Source organism: Hylobates moloch, unplaced genomic scaffold, assembly GCF_009828535.3.
Source record: "Hylobates moloch isolate HMO894 unplaced genomic scaffold, HMol_V3 SCAFFOLD_14, whole genome shotgun sequence".
NCBI lineage: Eukaryota > Metazoa > Chordata > Mammalia > Primates > Hylobatidae > Hylobates > Hylobates moloch.
Genome location: NW_026652289.1, coordinates 33,786,659 through 33,805,427, shown reverse-complemented (window position 1 = coordinate 33,805,427; position 18,769 = coordinate 33,786,659). Strand labels below are relative to the sequence as shown.

The following is an 18,769-nucleotide window of genomic DNA, read 5'->3' as shown; positions in this document are numbered from 1 at the left end:
TAAAAATAGAAAACCCACCAATCTCCAGGGCCTCGGGTAAGAAGTCTCTCGTAAATGGCCAGCACCACAGCAACTCAATAGGCTTCTATTTCCATCCACAAACGCCAGGACGCTCGTATGCTGCGGGCATGGGTGACGGGGCAGCAGCAGGACGCCCTCTCCGGCGTCCCTTGGCAGAGCCTGGCCTGGCTAACCCGCCACCCCGCTCGCTGTTACCCGATTGCCCGCGCCGACCACCTGCGGCCGCCAAAGTGCCGCAGGGGGCGCTGTGCGGCCGCAGAGGCCGCGCCGGGCCGCGCTCTGATTGGCTGGAGGCCGCGGCCCTCGCCCAGTCCGCCCGCCCCGTCCGCTAAGTGTCTGGGTTCTCCCGCTCGCGTCCCAGTCTGCGGGCCTCCGGGGCAGCGGCGAGGCCGGAGCGTCGCGGCGGAGGGGACAAGACCAGGACAAGACCAGGGCAGGAGGAAGCCGGCCAGCCGCGAGAGCCCCGCACGCCCGGCAAGATGCTGTCCTGGCGGCTGCAGACGGGCCCCGAGAAGGCCGAGCTGCAGGAGCTCAACGCCCGGCTCTATGACTACGTGTGTCGGGTGCGGGAGCTGGAGCGCGAAAACCTGCTCCTGGAGGAGGAGCTGCGCGGCCGGCGCGGGCGAGAGGGCCTGTGGGCCGAGGGGCAGGCCCGCTGCGCCGAGGAGGCGCGCAGCTTGCGGCAGCAGCTGGACGAGCTGAGCTGGGCCACTGCGCTGGCGGAGGGCGAACGGGACGCTCTGCGGCGCGAGCTGCGGGAGCTGCAGCTCCTGGATGCGGAGGAGCGCGCCGCCCGCGGCCGCCTGGACGCCGAGCTGGGTGCGCAGCAGCGCGAGCTGCAGGAGGCGCTGGGCGCGCGCGCCGCCCTCGAGGCGATGCTGGGCCGGCTGGAGGCCGAGCGCCAACGCCTCGACGCGGCCCACGAACGCGACGTGCGGGAGCTGCGCGCGCGCGCCGCCAGCCTGACCATGCACTTCCGCGCCCGCGCCACCGGCCCCGCCGCGCCCCCGCCACGCCTGCGGGAGGTGCACGACAGCTACGCACTGCTGGTGGCCGAGTCGTGGCGGGAGACGGTGCAGCTGTACGAGGACGAGGTGCGCGAGCTGGAGGAGGCGCTGCGGTGCGGCCAGGAGAGCAGACTCCAGGCGGAGGAAGAGACGCGGCTGTGCGCGCAGGAGGCAGAGGTCCTGCGGCGCGAGGCGCTCGGGTTGGAGCAGCTGCGCGCGCGGCTGGAGGACGAGCTGCTGCGGATGCGCGAGGCGTACTGGCTACAGGCCCAGGAGCGGCAGGTCCGTGCGCGGGGACGGCGCGTTGACCCTATACCCCCTGCTGTCGCTCCGGCACCCTGCCCTTGAGGGGGTGGGGCCCGCCCAGAGGGTGCCCGAATGGCATGGGGACCCGGACTCGGTCCGCTGGTCCATCACTCAGCGGGCGAGCGCCGGGCTTCAGGTCCTAGCGCATCGCCCCGTCCCCGTCATGGGGTTAGGTGGCAGCTGCTTTAACTCTTGACGCGCGTGACTGGGCGCATCCTGATAGGCCACCCTGTTAGCTCTAGGTTTTCCTTCCATTTTCCGTGCTTCATAGACTCAGTAGACCCAGATCTAAGAGTCAACCGAGAAACCTCTGTCACTTGCAGAAGTGACGGCTTGTGGTAGCCCCGCTGTCTATAGCGCTCCTCAGGGGAAAACTCAAATTAATTTCCAAAACGGTTTTTATTTTGCCAATATGATTTCCCAGTTGGAAGCCGCAGTTGTGGCTCTCTGGGCGGCTACCTTGTTTGTTCTTGGGAGGGGCAGCAACCATAATGCAGAAAAGAGCTTGATCGAAGATGTTTTGCTCACAGCACACGCTGACGTCGGATCTCTGCGTAGTGTAAAAGTTGTGGGAAAGTGGGGCCCTTTGGCAGGATGTTATTACAAGTGCAGAGTGATATAAACAGTTACTATTCCAGGGAAGCAAACCCTCTGACACCAGCGGGGTGACACCTGTGGCTGATGTAAACTATGCCCAGTCCAGTCCTAGCGTTTGGCCCCCCGCCCTGCCCAGCCTCACCCAGAATTGGAAATATTCCCAAATCACACTATCAGTACTTCTCAGAAGGACAGTTGGAAATAACATCTGCACAATTTCACAAATATTTTAAGAGTACAGTTTGCAGCTGTGAGTTAAAGATTTGAGACTGACTTTTAGAAATTAGAAGTGAGAGGAACATGGGGGTTGTCATATGGAATGACTGGGGTGATGTGACAGGTATCCACAGATGATAAGTAAATACCTGTTGATTCTCCGTGGGTCCCCAGCACTGCGCTAGACTTTCAGTATGGAAAGAGCTACAGGCTAGATGGGAAATCATAGAATGCAATATGGCACTAAGTTGGGATTTAATCTTTTGAGTTGTGGGTTTTGTTTGGCTTCTGCCTCATAACTTTTGAAAGTGTTCTCTTGGGGCTTTGCCATAGCTAGAGCAGGGACAGGGACTGACCCAGTGTGTACCGATTTCCACTTGGGAGCACTTGTGTCCCTTCTCAATGACAGTGGCCAGGGGTCTGAGTTCCACAGGTCCTATACCCGTTGTTGAGTGAAAGTTTAAAAATGCCTTAATGGCCGGGCGCGGTGGCTCACGCCTGTAATCCCAGCACTTTGGGAGGCCGAGGCAGGCGGATCACCAGGTCAGGAGATCGAGACCATCCTGGCTAACACAGTGAAACCCCGTCTCTACTAAAAATACAAAAAATTAGCCGGGCGAGGTGGCGGGCGCCTGTAGCCCCAGCTACTCGGGAGGCTGAGGCAGGACAATGGCGTGAACCCCGGGGGGGCGGAGCCTGCAGTGAGCCGGGATCGTGCCACTGCACTCCCGCCTGGGCAACAGCAAGACTCTGTCTCAAAAAAAAAAAAAAAAAAAAAAAAAGTGCCTTAATGTGGCATTCAGGGAGATTTAACCAGTGGCTATTGTGACTCTCCAGAAAGGAGTATCTGTCAAACCTACTGCCCAGGGAACTCCTTTGTAGGGAATCTTGGCTACCAACTGAGGGGCCTGTGCTGTGCAGGCAGGTTTAGAAAACGCTGCTTTGAGCCACACTGTGTGGACCAAATCGTCACCCTGCGTTCACAGCCACAGCTCAGTTGGCACATTTCAGACCTTCAAACTCTGGTTCCAGTGTTCTTTCTTAGCGGCAAAGCCCTTTTCCCCACTAATGAAACCTTCAGTGGAACTCCTGATCTGAGCCATATGAAAGCAGAGTTCCCTGACTGGAGGAGAGACGGGGACTTGGAAGTGCAGTTAGAATCCTGTCCAGCCCTCCTTTGACACAGAGACTCCAGGGCCCACCGGGGAAGTGCTTTTCCTGAGGTCATACCTGCCCTCAGAGTGGGGCTGGGACCCCACTCTCAGTTTCCCATCCAGTGATACCTCTCTCTTGTTGGAATTTGCTGCCTTTTCCTAAAAGCAAAGAGCGAGGAAAATGTCAATAAGGACCTGGTTTTTTTTTTTTTTTTTTGGTTTTGGTTTTTGTTTTTTGAGATGGAGTCTTGCTCTGTCGCCCAGGCTAGAGTGCAGTGGCTGATCTCGGCACACTGCAACATCCGCTTCCAGGGCTCAAGTGATTCTCGTGCCTCAGCCTCCCGAGTAGCTGGGATTACAGGAGCCCACCACCATGCCTGGCTAATTTTTGTATTTTTAGTAGAGACAGGGTTTCACCATGTTGGCCAGGCTTGTCTCAAACTCCTGATCTCAAGTGATCCACCTGCCGTGGCCTCCCACAGTGTTGAGATTACAGGTGTGAGCCATGTGCCCAGCCATTTTTTTTCCAGTTCCAATTTGTAGAGGTTTTATTGCATTAAATGTTACCAGTCACTACCTTGTCCGTATACTGAATCTTCCCTCAGTTAAGTCAACCCCATTTCAAATTGCATTCTAGAAGATTCAGCACCAATCACAGAGATGCTAGGAAGTATGTGAAAGAGCGAGTATGGATGATTTAACCCCAAGCCTGTAATTTTTTTCAGGTTCTGTAGAAGCTTACTGTGGGGAGACTGAAAAAATCCTAAAAATGGATTTAATTAGTATATGGTAATAAATATCTTATTACTAAGAGCCTTTAGCAAGTGCTTCCTGTGTGCCAGGTACCACAGATGCCCTTCACAAATATTCACTCTCAGTGCCCACACCAGTGTTAGGAAGTGGGTAGTAATATTAGCTCCATTTTACAGAGGGGGAAACTGAGGCACATAAGTCACCTAATTAGTAAGTAGTTAAGCAGGATTCAATTCAGGCTCCAGTGCCTGAGCAACTGACCACTGGGCCGCCGTTTCTCTCTTCTGTCTGTTCGATCAGAGAGAAACCTTTAACCAGTATTCTTGGATTCATAGCATAATGATAATTGCTCTCCCTAAGGGATAGCCCGAGGTACTCTGCTGATTTCCAGTCCTAGAATGCTTTTAGACCCCTCCAGCTGGCTGATGTCAGAATAGTTTTGGCATTAAAACTATTTTCTTTCATTTCTTTTTTTCTGTGTTCCATGTGCTTTAATGCCCCCCTCCCCTGGAGGCAGGAGCTGGAGGCAGTAGAGGGTGCCGCCACATCGTGCCCAGCTCTGCCTGCCTCTGGCTGTAGCTTCTGTGGCTCAAGGGGGAAGATGCTTGCTAGGATTCTACTTGAAGGGAAACGTCCTTCCCAGATGGCCCATGCGCCTTCACTGTATGAGGCGATAGTCATTGGCCTGCCCCAGGCCTGGCCTCAGATTTGCCCGAGAAGAGTTTGCTGAACTGACATCCAAGTTCCCAAATGTGATCTAGATCACTTAAAGCCTGAGTAACACACCCAGGCTGCAGGAGGGGGCTTCAGAAAACACTTGAAGACGTTTGTGATAGGGGGAAGACCAGCTTTACCCTGCAAACGCTGAGATTTTTGCATATGAAAGTGAGCCCTTAGCTGCTGAGGCTGACTGTTTGGAAAAGGCTTCCAAGCCCCCAAAACATGATTGAATGAAAACTTTATGTAGATAGCAAGGTGGGGTGGGATTAGGGTGGGATTAGCTAAGGGTCAGGGCTCTGCAGCTGTCCTACCTGGCCCTGAATTCTGACTCTGCCGCTCTTTGGGCCGGTTACGTTCCTTAACCTGTCTGCAATTCAGTTTCCCCATTTGTGAAACGAGGTACTGGAAGTAGCTCCCAGGGTGTATACAATTGGTTCATTCGTTCAGCTAGCAGCCGTTGAGCATTTAGTGTGCCAAGCTCAGTTCTTCAGGGCTGCAGATTCAGCAGTGAAAAATGCCACGTAAAACAAGGAAAGTCCCTTGACCTGAGGCCTTCAGGTGGAAACAGTGCATGGTTTTTCGGGGATGCCGCAGCCAGGCTGCCGATGTGGCTAGGGCACAGTGAGCAGGGGGTAGGGTGGCCACTGCAGGACTTGAGCATTCACTCTGAGTGCCATGGGAAGCCACTGGACGTTCTGGCAGAGGAGAGTTAGGGCCTGGCTGTGGCTTAATGGAATCACTGCTGCTGCTGTTTTAAAAATAGACTGAGTGGGCTCAGGGATGCCTTAAGAGACTGTTGCAGTAATCTAGGCGGGAAGTGCTGGAGGCTTGGACCAGGGATCTCAGAGGGGGACCTGCCTTCAAGTTGAAGCCAACAGCATTTGCTGCCAGATTGGATATGATGGGAGAGGGAGAAATCACAGTAGACGTCAGGCGTTGTGGCCTGAGCAACTGGAAGAAGGAGGTGCCCTTTACTGCAGGCGTTGGTTAGGAGGACGGGCCTGGGTGGGAGATTCAAGTTCAGTGTACATGTGTTCAGTTTGAGATGCTTCTTACATACCCACCTGGGATTGTAAATGATAACTTGAGTTCAGGATGCTATCTGGGCTGAGCTATAAATACTTCGTTGGCATCCAGTTCATGCTTATTGTTATGAATACATTTAATTTTTGTGTCTAACTGAAGTTATCACAGTATTTAAATCCCCTGGAGCGCTACCTTTCAAGGTTGCAAATGACAGTGATATTTGTGAACTGTCTCACAGGTGTGCTCAATGAGCGATAGCTCAAGTTTGGCTAAGAGAAAATTAATTCTTTTGATACTAACAGCAGCATGCCTTTCCTGGTGCGAGGCAAGATTTCATCATCAGTTGTGATGCTGCCCAAAAGTTCTCTAAATAGCAAAAAGGTGACCTCTCTCCCAAGCTTTTGCAGCATGAGGTGAAACTGCGTCTGCTTGGGTTAGATTTAGCGTCCTGTGTCTGGGGCTCCAATGCCTCTGTCCTGACCCACAGCTTGCAGACTGGCAAAGCAGGGCCCAAGTCTGAAGTTTTATTCAACAGCAGGATTTGTTGTGATTTCTGCGGAGACCGTTGGGAGCCAGTTGAGTCTTATATTCCTGCTTCCAAACGTCAACTAATTTTCCTTTGACAGTTTAGGAGGAGCTGACTCACATGGAAATGTGACTGAAACTGTACTTACTCCAACTTCAGCACAGTTTGATTTTCCTCTCTGTATTTTGTGGGGTGCAGACTGTTCTGTGTGTTCTGGGAGGAGAATCTTCCTGCATGCCCCTTTGAGGTGACTGGGCTTTCTTGACCCGCTCGGAAGGTTTGTGGTTGGAGAGCTTTCATCGTGTTTTTTTTCTAAGTAGTTTAACAACATTTGAACTTCTTTGTAAGGAATAAATTACTATAAATTTTCAATTTGTAATAGTTATGTCAAATTTCCTATAGTAGGAAGGACACACATACATACACACATACATACATACATGCATACCTACAGCCCATCTTGTATGAGAACCTTGTACCTGAATTTGTATTCCCTCTAAAACGGGAATGTAGGATTTTGACACTGAGACTTGACGATAGAATGTGTGAATATTGTGGCTAATTGTGGCAGTGCTGTCACTTACATCAAGACTGGCAGTTGCTCTTTGGTGAGCTTCTCTGTTTGTAATGCCAGCTGTGGGATCTGTTACCGTTTTTCCACCCTGGGACATAAGCCAGTGATTTTTAAGTTTACTTCTTTGCTTTAAAAGCTAAGGGGTTTTAAACTACTTTAGGACCCTTTATATTCAGAGGGAACCTAACAACAGTCGCTGGCATAGAAATAGAACTGTTATGAGAAGTGGAAATAGTTATTGGCTGATCATGCATTTTAAAAAATGATAAATTCCGGCTGGGTGCGGTGGCTCATGCTTATAATCCCAGCACTTTGGGAGGCTGAGGTGGGAGGATCATCTGAGGTCAGGAGTTCGAGACCATCCTGGCCAACATGGTGAAACCCCGTCTTTACTAAAAATACAAAAATTAGTTGGGTATGATGGCGGGCGCCTGTAGTCCCAGCTACTTGGGAGGCTGAGGCAGGAGAATCGCTTGAACCTGGGAGGTGGAGGCTGCAGTGAGCTGAGATTGCACCACTGCACTCCAGCCTGGGTGACAGAGCGAGACTCTGTCTCAAAAAACAAACAAACAAAAAAACCAAAAAGATAAACTCCATGTGCAATCTTAGTAGAGTTCGTTCCTTGGTTTCACAGACATACTTATTGTGGACCCTCAGCATCTTGCTGGGTGCCTTTGGTGAAGGGATTCCAGCAGCAATGAACATAATATTCCCTCTCCCAGTAGTCTTACCGTTTCCGAATTCTACAAAGATAAATGTTTATAGGTCTAGCTTAGTTTAGTTAATTATGTTCAGAAATAATGCAACTTCCCATTACAAACCAGAAGTTAAAACTATATGGACTTATTTCAATGTTTAAATATTTGCTTGGTTAATTGTTCCCCTGAGTAACTAACAACCTCCGCCTCCTGAGTTCAAGTGATTCCTGTTCCTCAGCCTCCTAAGCAGCTGGGATTACAGGTCTGTGCCACCACGCCCAGCTATTTTTTGTATTTTTAGTAGAGACAGGGTTTCGCCATATTGGCCAGCCTGGTCTCGAACTCCTGACCTCAAGTGATCCGCCCGCTTTGGCCTCCCAAAGTGTTGGGATTATAGGCGTGAGCCACCACGCCAGGCCCAAAAAGAAGTTTTATATCTGAGTCTGTATTTTGTCATTTATGCCCAGAGTGCATTTCTCCCCAGATGATCTTAAAGTAGCTTTTCTAAGTGAAACAAAACTCTGTATCAGTTTACCTGCTTATTATTGGATAAATCATGACTTTGGGGAGTACATTCCAGTTCAAATCTGAGTGACTTATGTTTCAAATATTGTAAAACCCCTGATTTCTAGTCTTGGCTTATTTTCCATAGCGTCTTAGTGACTGGTTTGAGGTACTGGCTTTCCTAAGCAGCCTGATGTCTGAACGGTAGAGATGATTTGAATAAACCCCTAAGCATTCGTTATTAATGGATAGTCTGAGCAGAGAAGCCAGTGTCCTATCAAAATGTTCCATATGCGATAAAAAACTTCCATATGGAAGAGATACAGCATTGGAGACCACCCTGCAAATGACTGCGTGTTTAATAACCCGGGATGGTTTTCAGGTCTGCTAATAATCCTGGTCTGTTTTTCAATTCAGCCCTGAATTGTTGGTACCTTCAGTTCGACCCAGTAAAGCTCCAGTTCTCTGATCTAAAAGTCTGTCTATTCTCTTTAGAGAGCGATTGACTGCCTGGAGGATGAGAAGGCGACCCTCACCTTGGCCATGGCTGACAGGCTGCGGGACTATCAGGACCTCCTGCAGGTGAAGACCGGCCTCAGTCTGGAGGTGGCGACCTACCGGTAAGGAGGCTGTGCTGAGTTGGCCTTGATGAAGCCATGGGGGTGGGACTCGTACATGAAGGAAACTGGTCTAGGGACCATAGCCTTTGTGGAGTCCCTGTGGCTTTGTGACAAGCAGAGAGCAGCCCTTGGCATGGCCAGGCAAGGAGTCCAAGGCCAAAAGGAAGAGGAAGAGTAGGGGCTTGCTTAGGTCACTGAGCAGGTATCACAGGTATCCCCAGTGTGGGAGTAGCTGAGCCCTGCCCCCTTATCTAGTGTTTGTATGTTCTGGGGACTGCTGAAGAGCTTTACACATGTCAACGTGTTGGATCCTAGGAACGGGAGGCAGTGTTTACAGATGAACAGACTTTGCTCAGAGAAGTTACAGAACTGGAAAGTGGAGGGCCAGGATGTGTTAGTGTGTTTTCATCCCGCCATAAAGGTCCTACCTGAGCCTGGGTAATTTGTAAAGGAAAGAGGTTTAATTGACTCACAGTTCCGCAGGGCTGGGGAGGCCTCAGGAAACTTACAATCGTGGTGGAAGGCAAAGGAGAAGGAAGAACCTTCTTCACGAGGTGGCAGGAGAGAGAGCGAGCTCAGGGGAAACTGCCACTTTTAAAGAGTCAGATCTCATGAGAACTCACTCACTGTCATGAGAACAGCGTGGGGAAAGTCGCTCCCATGGTCCAGTCACCTCCCACCAGGTCCCTCCCTTGACACGTGGGGGTTGCAATTCGAGATGAGGTTTGGGTGGGGACCCAGAGCCAAACCATGTCACAGGATTTGGACCCAGGAAGTCTGTGTGTATCTGCCTGTTGATTGTTGCTTTGAATCTCAGGGCTCTGGTGCCACCCTGTGTGGGTTTGGCCCTGAACTGAATCTCTTCCAAGAGATTAGCATGGTGCATGGTAATGTAGGCCAACTGGCTTTATTTATCAAGATGTTGACTTGAGTTCAAGGTAACCAGCTCTGATGAAAAGGTCACAAAGCGCTCAAAGGGGCTGGGTGGGGCAGAGAATGCAGTCCAGTCCCCCTGGGTGTGGCCTGCAGGCCGGCAGAACAGTGCTCGCCCCCTCCTTGGCATCACTCCTCCCTTCCCCTGGGTGCCAGTGGGTCTTTGATTGAGGTGGTGCCCCTTATTTCCTGGCAGCTCTCATGCTCAGGGCTGCTATGAAGGAGGTAGGATCTGTGAAGCTTACAGTGGAAGGAATTTTAGAGACCCAGGTGCTCAACCTGCAGGAACGCTAACAATAGGCAGCTTTATGGTGTTCTTACTGCCTGCCAGACGTGCTGCTAAGTTCTTTGCCACTATTCTTTGCTCCGAGTCAACCTCTGAGGTGGGCACCACTCTCCCCTCCTAGAGGTGAGAGAGAGAGGCCGGGAGGTTGGGGCTGCAGGCTGGTGAGGGGCAGAGCCAGCCGGGTCTGGTGCCAAAGCTGTGCCGTGCCCACCAAGCCATGTAAAAAGGGCAATGTGCCTGCTCCGTTCCCAGGATTGTGGAACATGTGTCAATGGAGGGGGTGAGCAAGCTGTGGAAACCGCTTTGGCAAAAGAGTCAAAGTCTGGTCATCAAAGCCATATTCCAGTGGTGTCTCCTTAACAGGTAGGGGAGTTAAACCTGGAGAGGTTAAGAAGGGGACCAACTCCCCTGGTGAGGGGTAGAGCAGGGACCATCCCCAGGCCTAGTTCAGCACATCTTGTAGGCTGTCTCAGTAATCTTCTGATCATGATTTTTTTTGTTTTTTTGAGACGGAGTCTCGCTCTGTCTCCTAGGCTGGCATGCAGTGGCACGAGCTCAGCTCACTGCAACCTCTGCCTCCTGGGTTCAAGCAATTCTGTTTCAGCCTCCTGAGTAGCTGGGACTACAGGCACCTGCCACCATTCCTGGCTAATTTTTGTATTTTTAGTAGAGACGGGGTTTCACTTTGTTGGTCAGGCTGGTCTCGAACTCCTGACCTCAGGTGATCCACCCGCCTCGCCGCCGCAAAGTGCTGAGATTACAGGTGTGAGTCACTGCGCCTGGCCCTGATCGTGATTTTTTGCTCTAAGAATAATATCAAGGTGGCCTGAATTGCTTTGATGTCTATTAAAAGGGTATCTGGCTGATATGTTGCTTGTAGTTTACATTGCAGCCTGGACCGGCCTCACTGTCTTTATTTCCTGGAAGACTTACATCAGCCAGGGTTCATCCCAGCCCTCACTCCCATTAGTGAAGAGGGAGCAGCTCTGTCAGGCAGCCCCTGGCCTGGGCCCCAGGAGGCTGCTAAGGGGTGAGGCCCTCCCAAGGGCATGGCAGTCTGTGGAGGAGCCACGGCTTAACTGAGGGATGAATTGAGGGCTGGTCCTGGGGCTAAGGCCATGAGGGCCTGTCTGGATCCCCCATTTGAGAGCCTTGCTGCAGCTGAGGGGCTGCTGGCCGGGGCTCAGAGAAAGGGGAAAAGATGCTGGCAGGCTGGACTTCCCAAAGCCCGTTGTTGGCATTCTCTTTGGAAATCTTGTGGGGTGAACAGTTGCACAATTAAATCGGAAGGGCATTGAAACATATGTTGAGTTAGATGATCTAAACTTTAATATGGAAAACTTGAAAACACTCAGGCTTTATATGGGGGAAGAAAGCATTAATCAGGAATTTTTCATTTGTGAGTGACAGAAACTCTCCTCAGACTGCCCCAAGTCAGAAAAAGAATTTATTACTCATATACCTGCAAGTCTTGTGCTGGTCCACTCTGTGTTATGAAGGAATAACTGAGACTAGATATTTGTAAAGAAAAGAGGTTTATTTCGGCCCACAGTTGTGCAGGCTGTACAGGAATCACGGTGCTGGCATCTGCTCCTGGTGAAGCCTCAGGAAGCATACAGTCATGGTGCAAGGTGAAAGGAGCAGGCATGTCACATGGCAAGAGAGCGAGCAAGAGAGGGTGGGGAGGTGCCAGCTTCTTTTTTTCTTTTTGAGATGGAGTCTCACTCTGTCACCCAGGCTGGAGTGCAGTGGTGCGATCTGGCTCACTGCAACCTCTGCCTCCCGAGTTCAAGCAGTTCTCCTGATTCTCCTGCCTCAGCCTCCAGAGTAGCTGGGACTACAGGCACCTGCCACCATGCCTGGCTAATTTTTGTATTTTTAATAAAGATGGGGTTTCACCATATTGGCCAGGCTGGTCTTGAACTCCTGACCTTGTGATCCACCTGCCTCGGCCTCTCTAAGTGCTGGGATTACAGGCATGAGCCCTTGTGCCTGGCCGGTGCTGGGTTCTTTTAAACAACCAGATCTCGTGTGGACTCATAGAGTGAGAACTCACTCATTATCGTGAGGGCAGTACCAAGCCATTGATGAGCAATCCACCCACATAACCCAAACACCTTCCACTAGGCCCCACCTTCAACACGGAGGTCACATTTCAACATGAGATGAGGGGAAGACGCACATCCAAACCGTATCAAATCCTTAGTTTCAGGTGCAGCTGGTCCACATGGTGGGATGGGCTCTGTCTTCTGGACTCTTCCCACCACATGCCTGGGTGGGGCCCGAGCAGCTCCAGGCTTAGGGCCACCCAGCCTCATGCCCGCGGTCAAAGGAGGGCATCGTCTCGGCCTCTCCATCTCTGTTGGGTCATGTTCCTGCCTCTGAGCCCGTCACTGGCCAGAGGGACGAAGGGCTCTAGAGCTTTGGGGTGGGGTCCCAGCCTCTTAGGAGTCACATGGACTGAGACTGGGGTGGTGGGAGTTACCCCAATTCAGGCACTGTTCTAGGGCAGATGCCAGGCAGGCCTGGAAAACTGACTTCTGTATCTGTGTTTGATAATGCCCCATGCCAGATAAATCTTTTCCCTGCAGGGCAGTTGGATTTTTCTATTTTCTTTTCTTTTTTTTTTTTTTTTTGAGACGGAGTCTCGCTCTTTCACCCAGGCTGGAGTGCAGTGGCGCGATCTCGGCTCACTGCAAGCTCTCCACCTCCCGGGTTCACGCCATTCTCCTGCCTCAGCCTCTCCAAGTAGCTGGGACTACAGGCGCCCGCCACCACGCCCGGCTAATTTTTTTTGTATTTTTAGTAGAGACGGGGTTTCACCATGGTCTCGATCTCCTGACCCTGACCTCGTGATCCGCCCGCCTCGGCCTCCCAAAGTGCTGGGATTACAAGCGTGAGCCACCGCGCCCGGCCTCTATTTTCTTTCTGTAATAGTTCTCTGAGTTAGAATCAGGAAACTTATTTTGTGCCTTGTCTCTCTGGAATTTTGAGCTCTTTTCTTCGTTTCTTCCCTACTTCGTCCTGCCCGCTGTTCTCCATCCTGAAAAGCCAGTGTAAACACGGGCATCCTGCCTGAGAGTGCGGGGCCTGCCTTTTTGGTAGGGTGTTCACAAGCCACGGGCCCAGCTTTTCCAGGGCATCGATCGCGAGCTGTTTCTGCTCACTGTCAGCAGTCCGTCAGCCAGGGCAGAGTTTATTTTGTCTGTCTGTGGCTGGCGTTTCCCTAACCCGATTATGGATTGATGTGGCCATCTCCTAGGAATTTAGGAGCGACTCGTGCTTTCAGGAGAGCAAGTGATGGATTTCACTGTACCTCTTTCTGCCTTCCAAGTTTGCGTGGGGGAAAACGAGGACCCCTGTCAGGAGCCTGCCTGACCGGCCCTGCCCCGCTGCTGCAGACTCCCAGCCGTGCTGGGTCGGGTCGCTGCAGGCCTCCTGCCACTGTGCTCCGGTTTAGTCTCGGAGCTGCCCGTCGACGAAAAAGACATACAGATGGTTGAATAGAACGCATTTTGTATAAGCCAAAAACTTAGCATTTTTGAAAATCACCAGTGCATGTCTGGAAGACAAACCCTCGTCATCCTCGACGTGAGTCTTTCTCAGTAGGCTGCACTGCTCCAATTCGGAGGACAGGTGTGAAGTTCCTATTTGTGTTAGTGGACTTGCGCTCTTCTGACCCTTATTCTTTAAAGCGCCCATTTGATCTCTGCAAACCTTGACCCACCTGTGGTGGCCGTTGGCCCAGAATTGCTGAGTTGATCGTCGTCACCCTGTGGCTTACTGGTTCTCATTCACATGCGAGGGAAGGGACTGTGGCTCTTTAATGCTTAAAGCACAGTTTGCTGGGATTTGTCCATTGTCCCAAGGACTCTCAAATGTACTGAACACCCCCCAACCCAGATCTTTGGCCCTTCTAGGTGACTGTCACAGGGAAGGAGCAACATTAAAGTCATCATAAAATAATGTGATTGTAAACTTGTAATTTCCAAAGAGGCTTGCAATTTATAAATAAATATATAATTTAATAAAATAAACATGAGATAATAAAATTAGTCTGGGCGCGGTGGCTCACGCTTGTAATCCCAGCACTTTGGGAGGCCGAGGCGGGCGGATCACGAGGTCAGGAGATCGAGACCACGGTGAAACCCCATCTCTACTAAAAAAATACAAAAAATTAGCCGGGCGTGGTGGCGGGCGCCTGTAGTCCCAGCTACTTGGAGAGGCTGAGGCAGGAGAATGGTGTGAACCCGGGAGGCGGAGCTTGCAGTGAGCCGAGATTGCGCCACTGTACTCCAGCCTGGGCGACAGAGCGAGACTCCGTCTCAAAAAAAAAAAAAAAAAAAAAGATAATAAAATTAAATTAAAACAAAGCAAACCTCAAAGAGTCTGAGACTGGAGTTTTGCCTTTGGCCAGTGCATGGCCAGGGAAGCTGCTGGCACCTCGCCTGGCAGGTGAAGATGAGACTGAGACCTCTGAGCATCCTAAGACGTGCAGCACCATCCCGCCCTTTCCTCCTGCATTGCGGGTGGCAGTGAGCAGGAGCTGTGGGGCTGGGCTTGGGGCCGTGGATACTGAGAAGAGAGGAGACACCCTGCCTGCAGCTGGCACCAGACTGTACTGGCTCTTGTGCCCTGTCGAGAGTGGCTGCAGTTGTGTGGGGCTGGAGGTACTGGTCCATTTGCTGTATGATCACAGGGTCTTGCCTGGAGTGTGCGTTTTATTGCACTGGCCGCAGAATAGTAAGGGGAAGATGCCCAGGCACAGGGAGGGGCTGCACCTGCGAATCTCCCGGCCCTCAAGATTCTGAGTAGATTAGTGACAGATGGAACCAGCACAGTGGTTTGAAACCTCCCCGGATGATTATCAGGTACCACCAGGGTAGAGAATCCCTGGTCCAGGGCCTCACTGCTCACAGGGTGGCAGCATGCACATTGTGAGGCATTGCAAGTTTGTTGGGAATGCAGAATCTTGGGCTCACCCAGACATACTGGACCAAAGTTGGCCTTGTAACAAAATCCCAGTTGATTCATGCACACACTGCTGTTGGCAGAGGGGCCCAGGGGCAGGTAAGTGCGAGGTCTTCTCACAGCAGCCTGGAAGACAAGATGAAGGATGGGTTGATGGAGGAGAGGGGAAGCAGTCACAGTAGGAGGCGGGGCCTGCACCAGGACCCACGTGCCAGTCTGGGCTGTTTGCAGTTGCATGTGGCAGTCCTCTTAGAGCTGCACTGGGCCTGTCCGAGGGCACAGAATCCTGTGGAGCCACCTGGAGAGACCGCACTTGAGAGAAGGTGATGACTTGGATTGGACAGAATCTGAAGCTCTGAACACCCCAGATGAGCAACACAACTCATTCCTTGAAGTCTTGTTTTGCAGAATCATGTCAAAATGAATAGTTTGTCTCGTTTTCCCAACATTTTGTTATGAGAATTTCCAAAGATAAGAAAAGTTGGAAGAATAATGAATGCTCCATTTGAGTTCTCCAGTGAACATTCGACTACATTTGCTTTATCTCATGACTGTCCACCCCGTATCATCATCCATCTTACTTTTTGATGCATTCCAAAGTAGGTGCCGTTATCTCAGACCATGAATGGGTAACAGGGAGTGACAGCTGCCTTCTGTTTAGTACCTACCATGTGCTAAGTGCTTTGTAGACAGTATCTCCAATTTTTATAGCTTCACCAAAGAAGTTTATTTTCCATGTGATGAAACCCAGGTTCAAGGTTACTTAAAAGGTTACACAACTCATAATTGGAGAGCCTGAGATTTTAACTTCAGGCCTTAACCCAGGGCTGTTCCCTCCATGCCCTGCTGAATGTGGAATTGGAAAGGAGCTGGATGTACTGGGATGCCGGGCGGATGATGGTACAGACCTAGTCCCTGTCCTCAGTGGTAGGGTGATGTGTTGGGTGCAGTGGGAGGGAGGCTGATGAGGCATGCAGGGAGGGCTTCCTGGAAGAGGCAATGCTTGATTCTTATAGGAAGAGAAGCTGGAAATGACTTTTTGGAAAGGGTTTTCCAGGCAGAGGGAATGGCCAGGGGGAGGCCCTGAGGACTGAGCTAGTGTGGTATTTATGACAGTGCCAGTCTCTGGGCAGCTGGGTTTTGGGGGCCTGTCATGCAGGGCCATGTGTGATGATGGGTAAGAGCCGCACCTGCCCTCAGCCTGCTCTGGAGACACTTGTATGCAGGATATGATGCCGGGTGGGGGCCTGCAAAGATACTCCCAGTGTGGGCTTCATGTCAAGGAACGTGGGCTGTAGATGAGGCAGCGTGGATCTGGGAGCCTGCCACACAGCAGGGAGCCCGAAGGGTCGCGAAAGACACTCCAGCACGAGGCTTCTGGAGATGGGGAGGGAGTTGTGAGAATCAGGGGAGGCTTCTACAGGGATTTAAGATTGATGAAGGTCTTGAAAGAAGGGGAAATGTGAGCAGACACAGAGAAGACGGGAGATGGACGGTAGGGGGTAGCATGGCAGGAGGGACACAGTATGTTGAGGTAAAAAGTCAAGCATATTCCAATAATGGAATGCACATTCCTAGGAGGTAGTGTCGATGGTTCACTGCCACCTAACAGGGAAAGCTATCCATGGGTCACCGCTGGATGGAGCACTTCAGACCGAGGTGATGAGAAGAGATTTGCAAAGGGATGTGGGGTTTGGGCCTTTGGGTGCTGGGGGAAGTGGGGAGATGGGACTTGGACTGGCAGAAAGGAATCAGGAAGGAGCTCCAGGTGGGCAAGTTTGAATAAGAGAATAAATTGAGGGAGGAACTTGCAAGGGGAATGAGGAGAGGTCTGGGAATGAGGCAGAGTGCAGGGGTCTTGAACGCCGGGAAGCTGCAGTGGGGCTTTCTGTGGCATGCAAGGGCAGTCCTAGGGCCAGCACTATGGAGGGGGTAGGCGATGCTGGGGAGGCAGCTGCAGGCAGAGGGCAGGAGGCCCGCAGTGCTGGGGTGGATGGGGTGTCTGGGTGGCTGCAGGGAGGCTTCCAGAGTTTCCTGCAGTCGCTAGCGCCCAGGCATGCAGACCTGATGGAGGTGGCTGTGGTAGGAGGGAGGAGCCTGAGGGGCTGAGAGGTAAGGAAGTATGAGAGACACGTGCCACTGTCACTCGCTGCAGGCTAGCACAGAGTCTGTAAAGCAGGTGCTTGTGAATAATCGGATGATAATTGATAAGATGGTGAAAACCCTTGTAATGTCCAGAACCTGCAGCGTCCCAAACCCTCTCACTGCTGATGTGAAGATCTGGTCCAGATTCTACAGATTGAGGACGTGCCGAAGCACAGATAGAAAAGAAACAGCTTCCCCATACACACACTCAGCATAGAGCCCAATCATCAGCAAGAAGCTGTTAGAAAACATAATCTTTCAGAAAAGACACTCAATATTGAAACAACAAATGCAAGAATACCCAGGAGTGGACAGTGCAGAAACCACAGAACAGAAGGATGCAGAAACAGCGTGCGTGACATGAGGCCCATCCTAGGTTTCTGGTCTGGAAGACAGACAGTGCGGTCTCTGTAAGAATCCAAAAAGAGGCTTTTGTGTTCTGTGTTTTGGGGATGAAAGATATGATAATTGTTCTAAATTTCACCTGAAAGAAAAAATGGAAAGCTGGGTCAAAATGATTTTTCAGTAGAAAAATTGAAAGAAGCCTTACCACGGCAGATTGGAAAATGCAATGCAGAGATGTATTTACTGCCTGGGGCCTTTAAGGCAAAAGTCCTTTTGAAAGGTTCGGTTAGAAACAACAACATCCAAAAATATTGTGTGTGCCGGGGAAGGGCATGGGAAGCTTCCTGTTTCTTCTTTCTGATCCCAGTTGGCAGAAGCAGCATGTTTTAATGGAGAAAAATGTGATGTTGTCCCTGGTCTCGATGTAGACTGCTAATGTAGCAACACAGAGTGTTAGGTAACAGGGGTACCTTAATGGCGCCGGTTCCGGGTTCTTCTCCCCTCCTTGACCGGGCACTGTCTGAACCCGCCAAAGGAGGGCCAATCAGAAAGAAGCATCTCCCGCCTTCCCTTGGGCCCGCCCCACGTAGGCCCAAGGGATATAAAACCCAGCACACCAGCAGCTCACTCTCTCCTCTTCTCTCTCTTCTCTTCTCTCTCTTCTCTCTTCTCTTCTCTCCTCTTCTCTCTCTTCTCTTCTCTCTCTTCTCTCTCTCCTCTTCTCTCTCTTCTCTTCTCCTCTCTTCTCCTCTCCTCTCTCTCCTCTCCTCTCTCTTCTTTTCTCTCTCTTCTCTTTTCTCCTCTCCTCTTCTCTCTCTTCTCTCTCTTCTCTTCTCTTCTCTTCTCTTCTCTTCTCTTCTCTTCTCCTCTCCTCTTCTCTCTCTTCTCTCCTCTCCTCTCTTCTCTCTCTTCTCTCCTCTCCTCTCCTCTCCTCTCCTCTCCTCTCCTCTCCTCTCCTCTCCTCTCCTCTCTCTTCTCTTCTCTTCTCTCTCTCCCCCGCGCAACCTGACCTCTACCTGTCCAATAAAGATCTCCTGGCTGCCACCGGTGTCGTCTCTGACTAGCCTGTCGCCCTTCACAGAGGACTCATGTTTACATCTCATCATTCTAGTGGTATCTCTGATTGCTCCATTATTTTTTAGGCCACCTGTACCTTTTCACGTGTCTATTCAAAGGGAAACGTTTCTTAGGGGTTTCCTCAGGGTTTTGCAGAAGTACATTTTGTTTTTTTAAGCTAGATCCCACCTTTTTTTGGAAGACTTATAAAAATGTGTGAACACTGAGACTTATCTAGTTACTAGATAAAATACTTGAAGTGAATAAAAATCTTGTAATTTTAAGAATAGGGTTGGGCATGGTGGCTCACA

At 51.1% G+C, this 18,769-nt stretch overlaps 1 protein-coding gene across 2 annotated transcripts in view; it reads left to right on the top strand.

Moving 5' to 3' along the window:
- Nucleotides 1-380: 380 nt before the first annotated feature.
- SYNM (synemin) overlaps nucleotides 381-18,769 on the top strand; it is a 31,892-nt gene continuing 13,503 nt past the window's right edge. For both annotated transcript variants that reach the window (XM_032176054.2, XM_032176056.2), the window contains exons 1-2: nucleotides 381-1,310; nucleotides 8,598-8,722. In XM_032176054.2, the coding sequence (XP_032031945.1) occupies nucleotides 501-1,310; nucleotides 8,598-8,722 (935 nt within the window). In that variant the 5' untranslated portion in view covers nucleotides 381-500. The remainder of the gene's footprint in view (nucleotides 1,311-8,597; nucleotides 8,723-18,769) is intronic.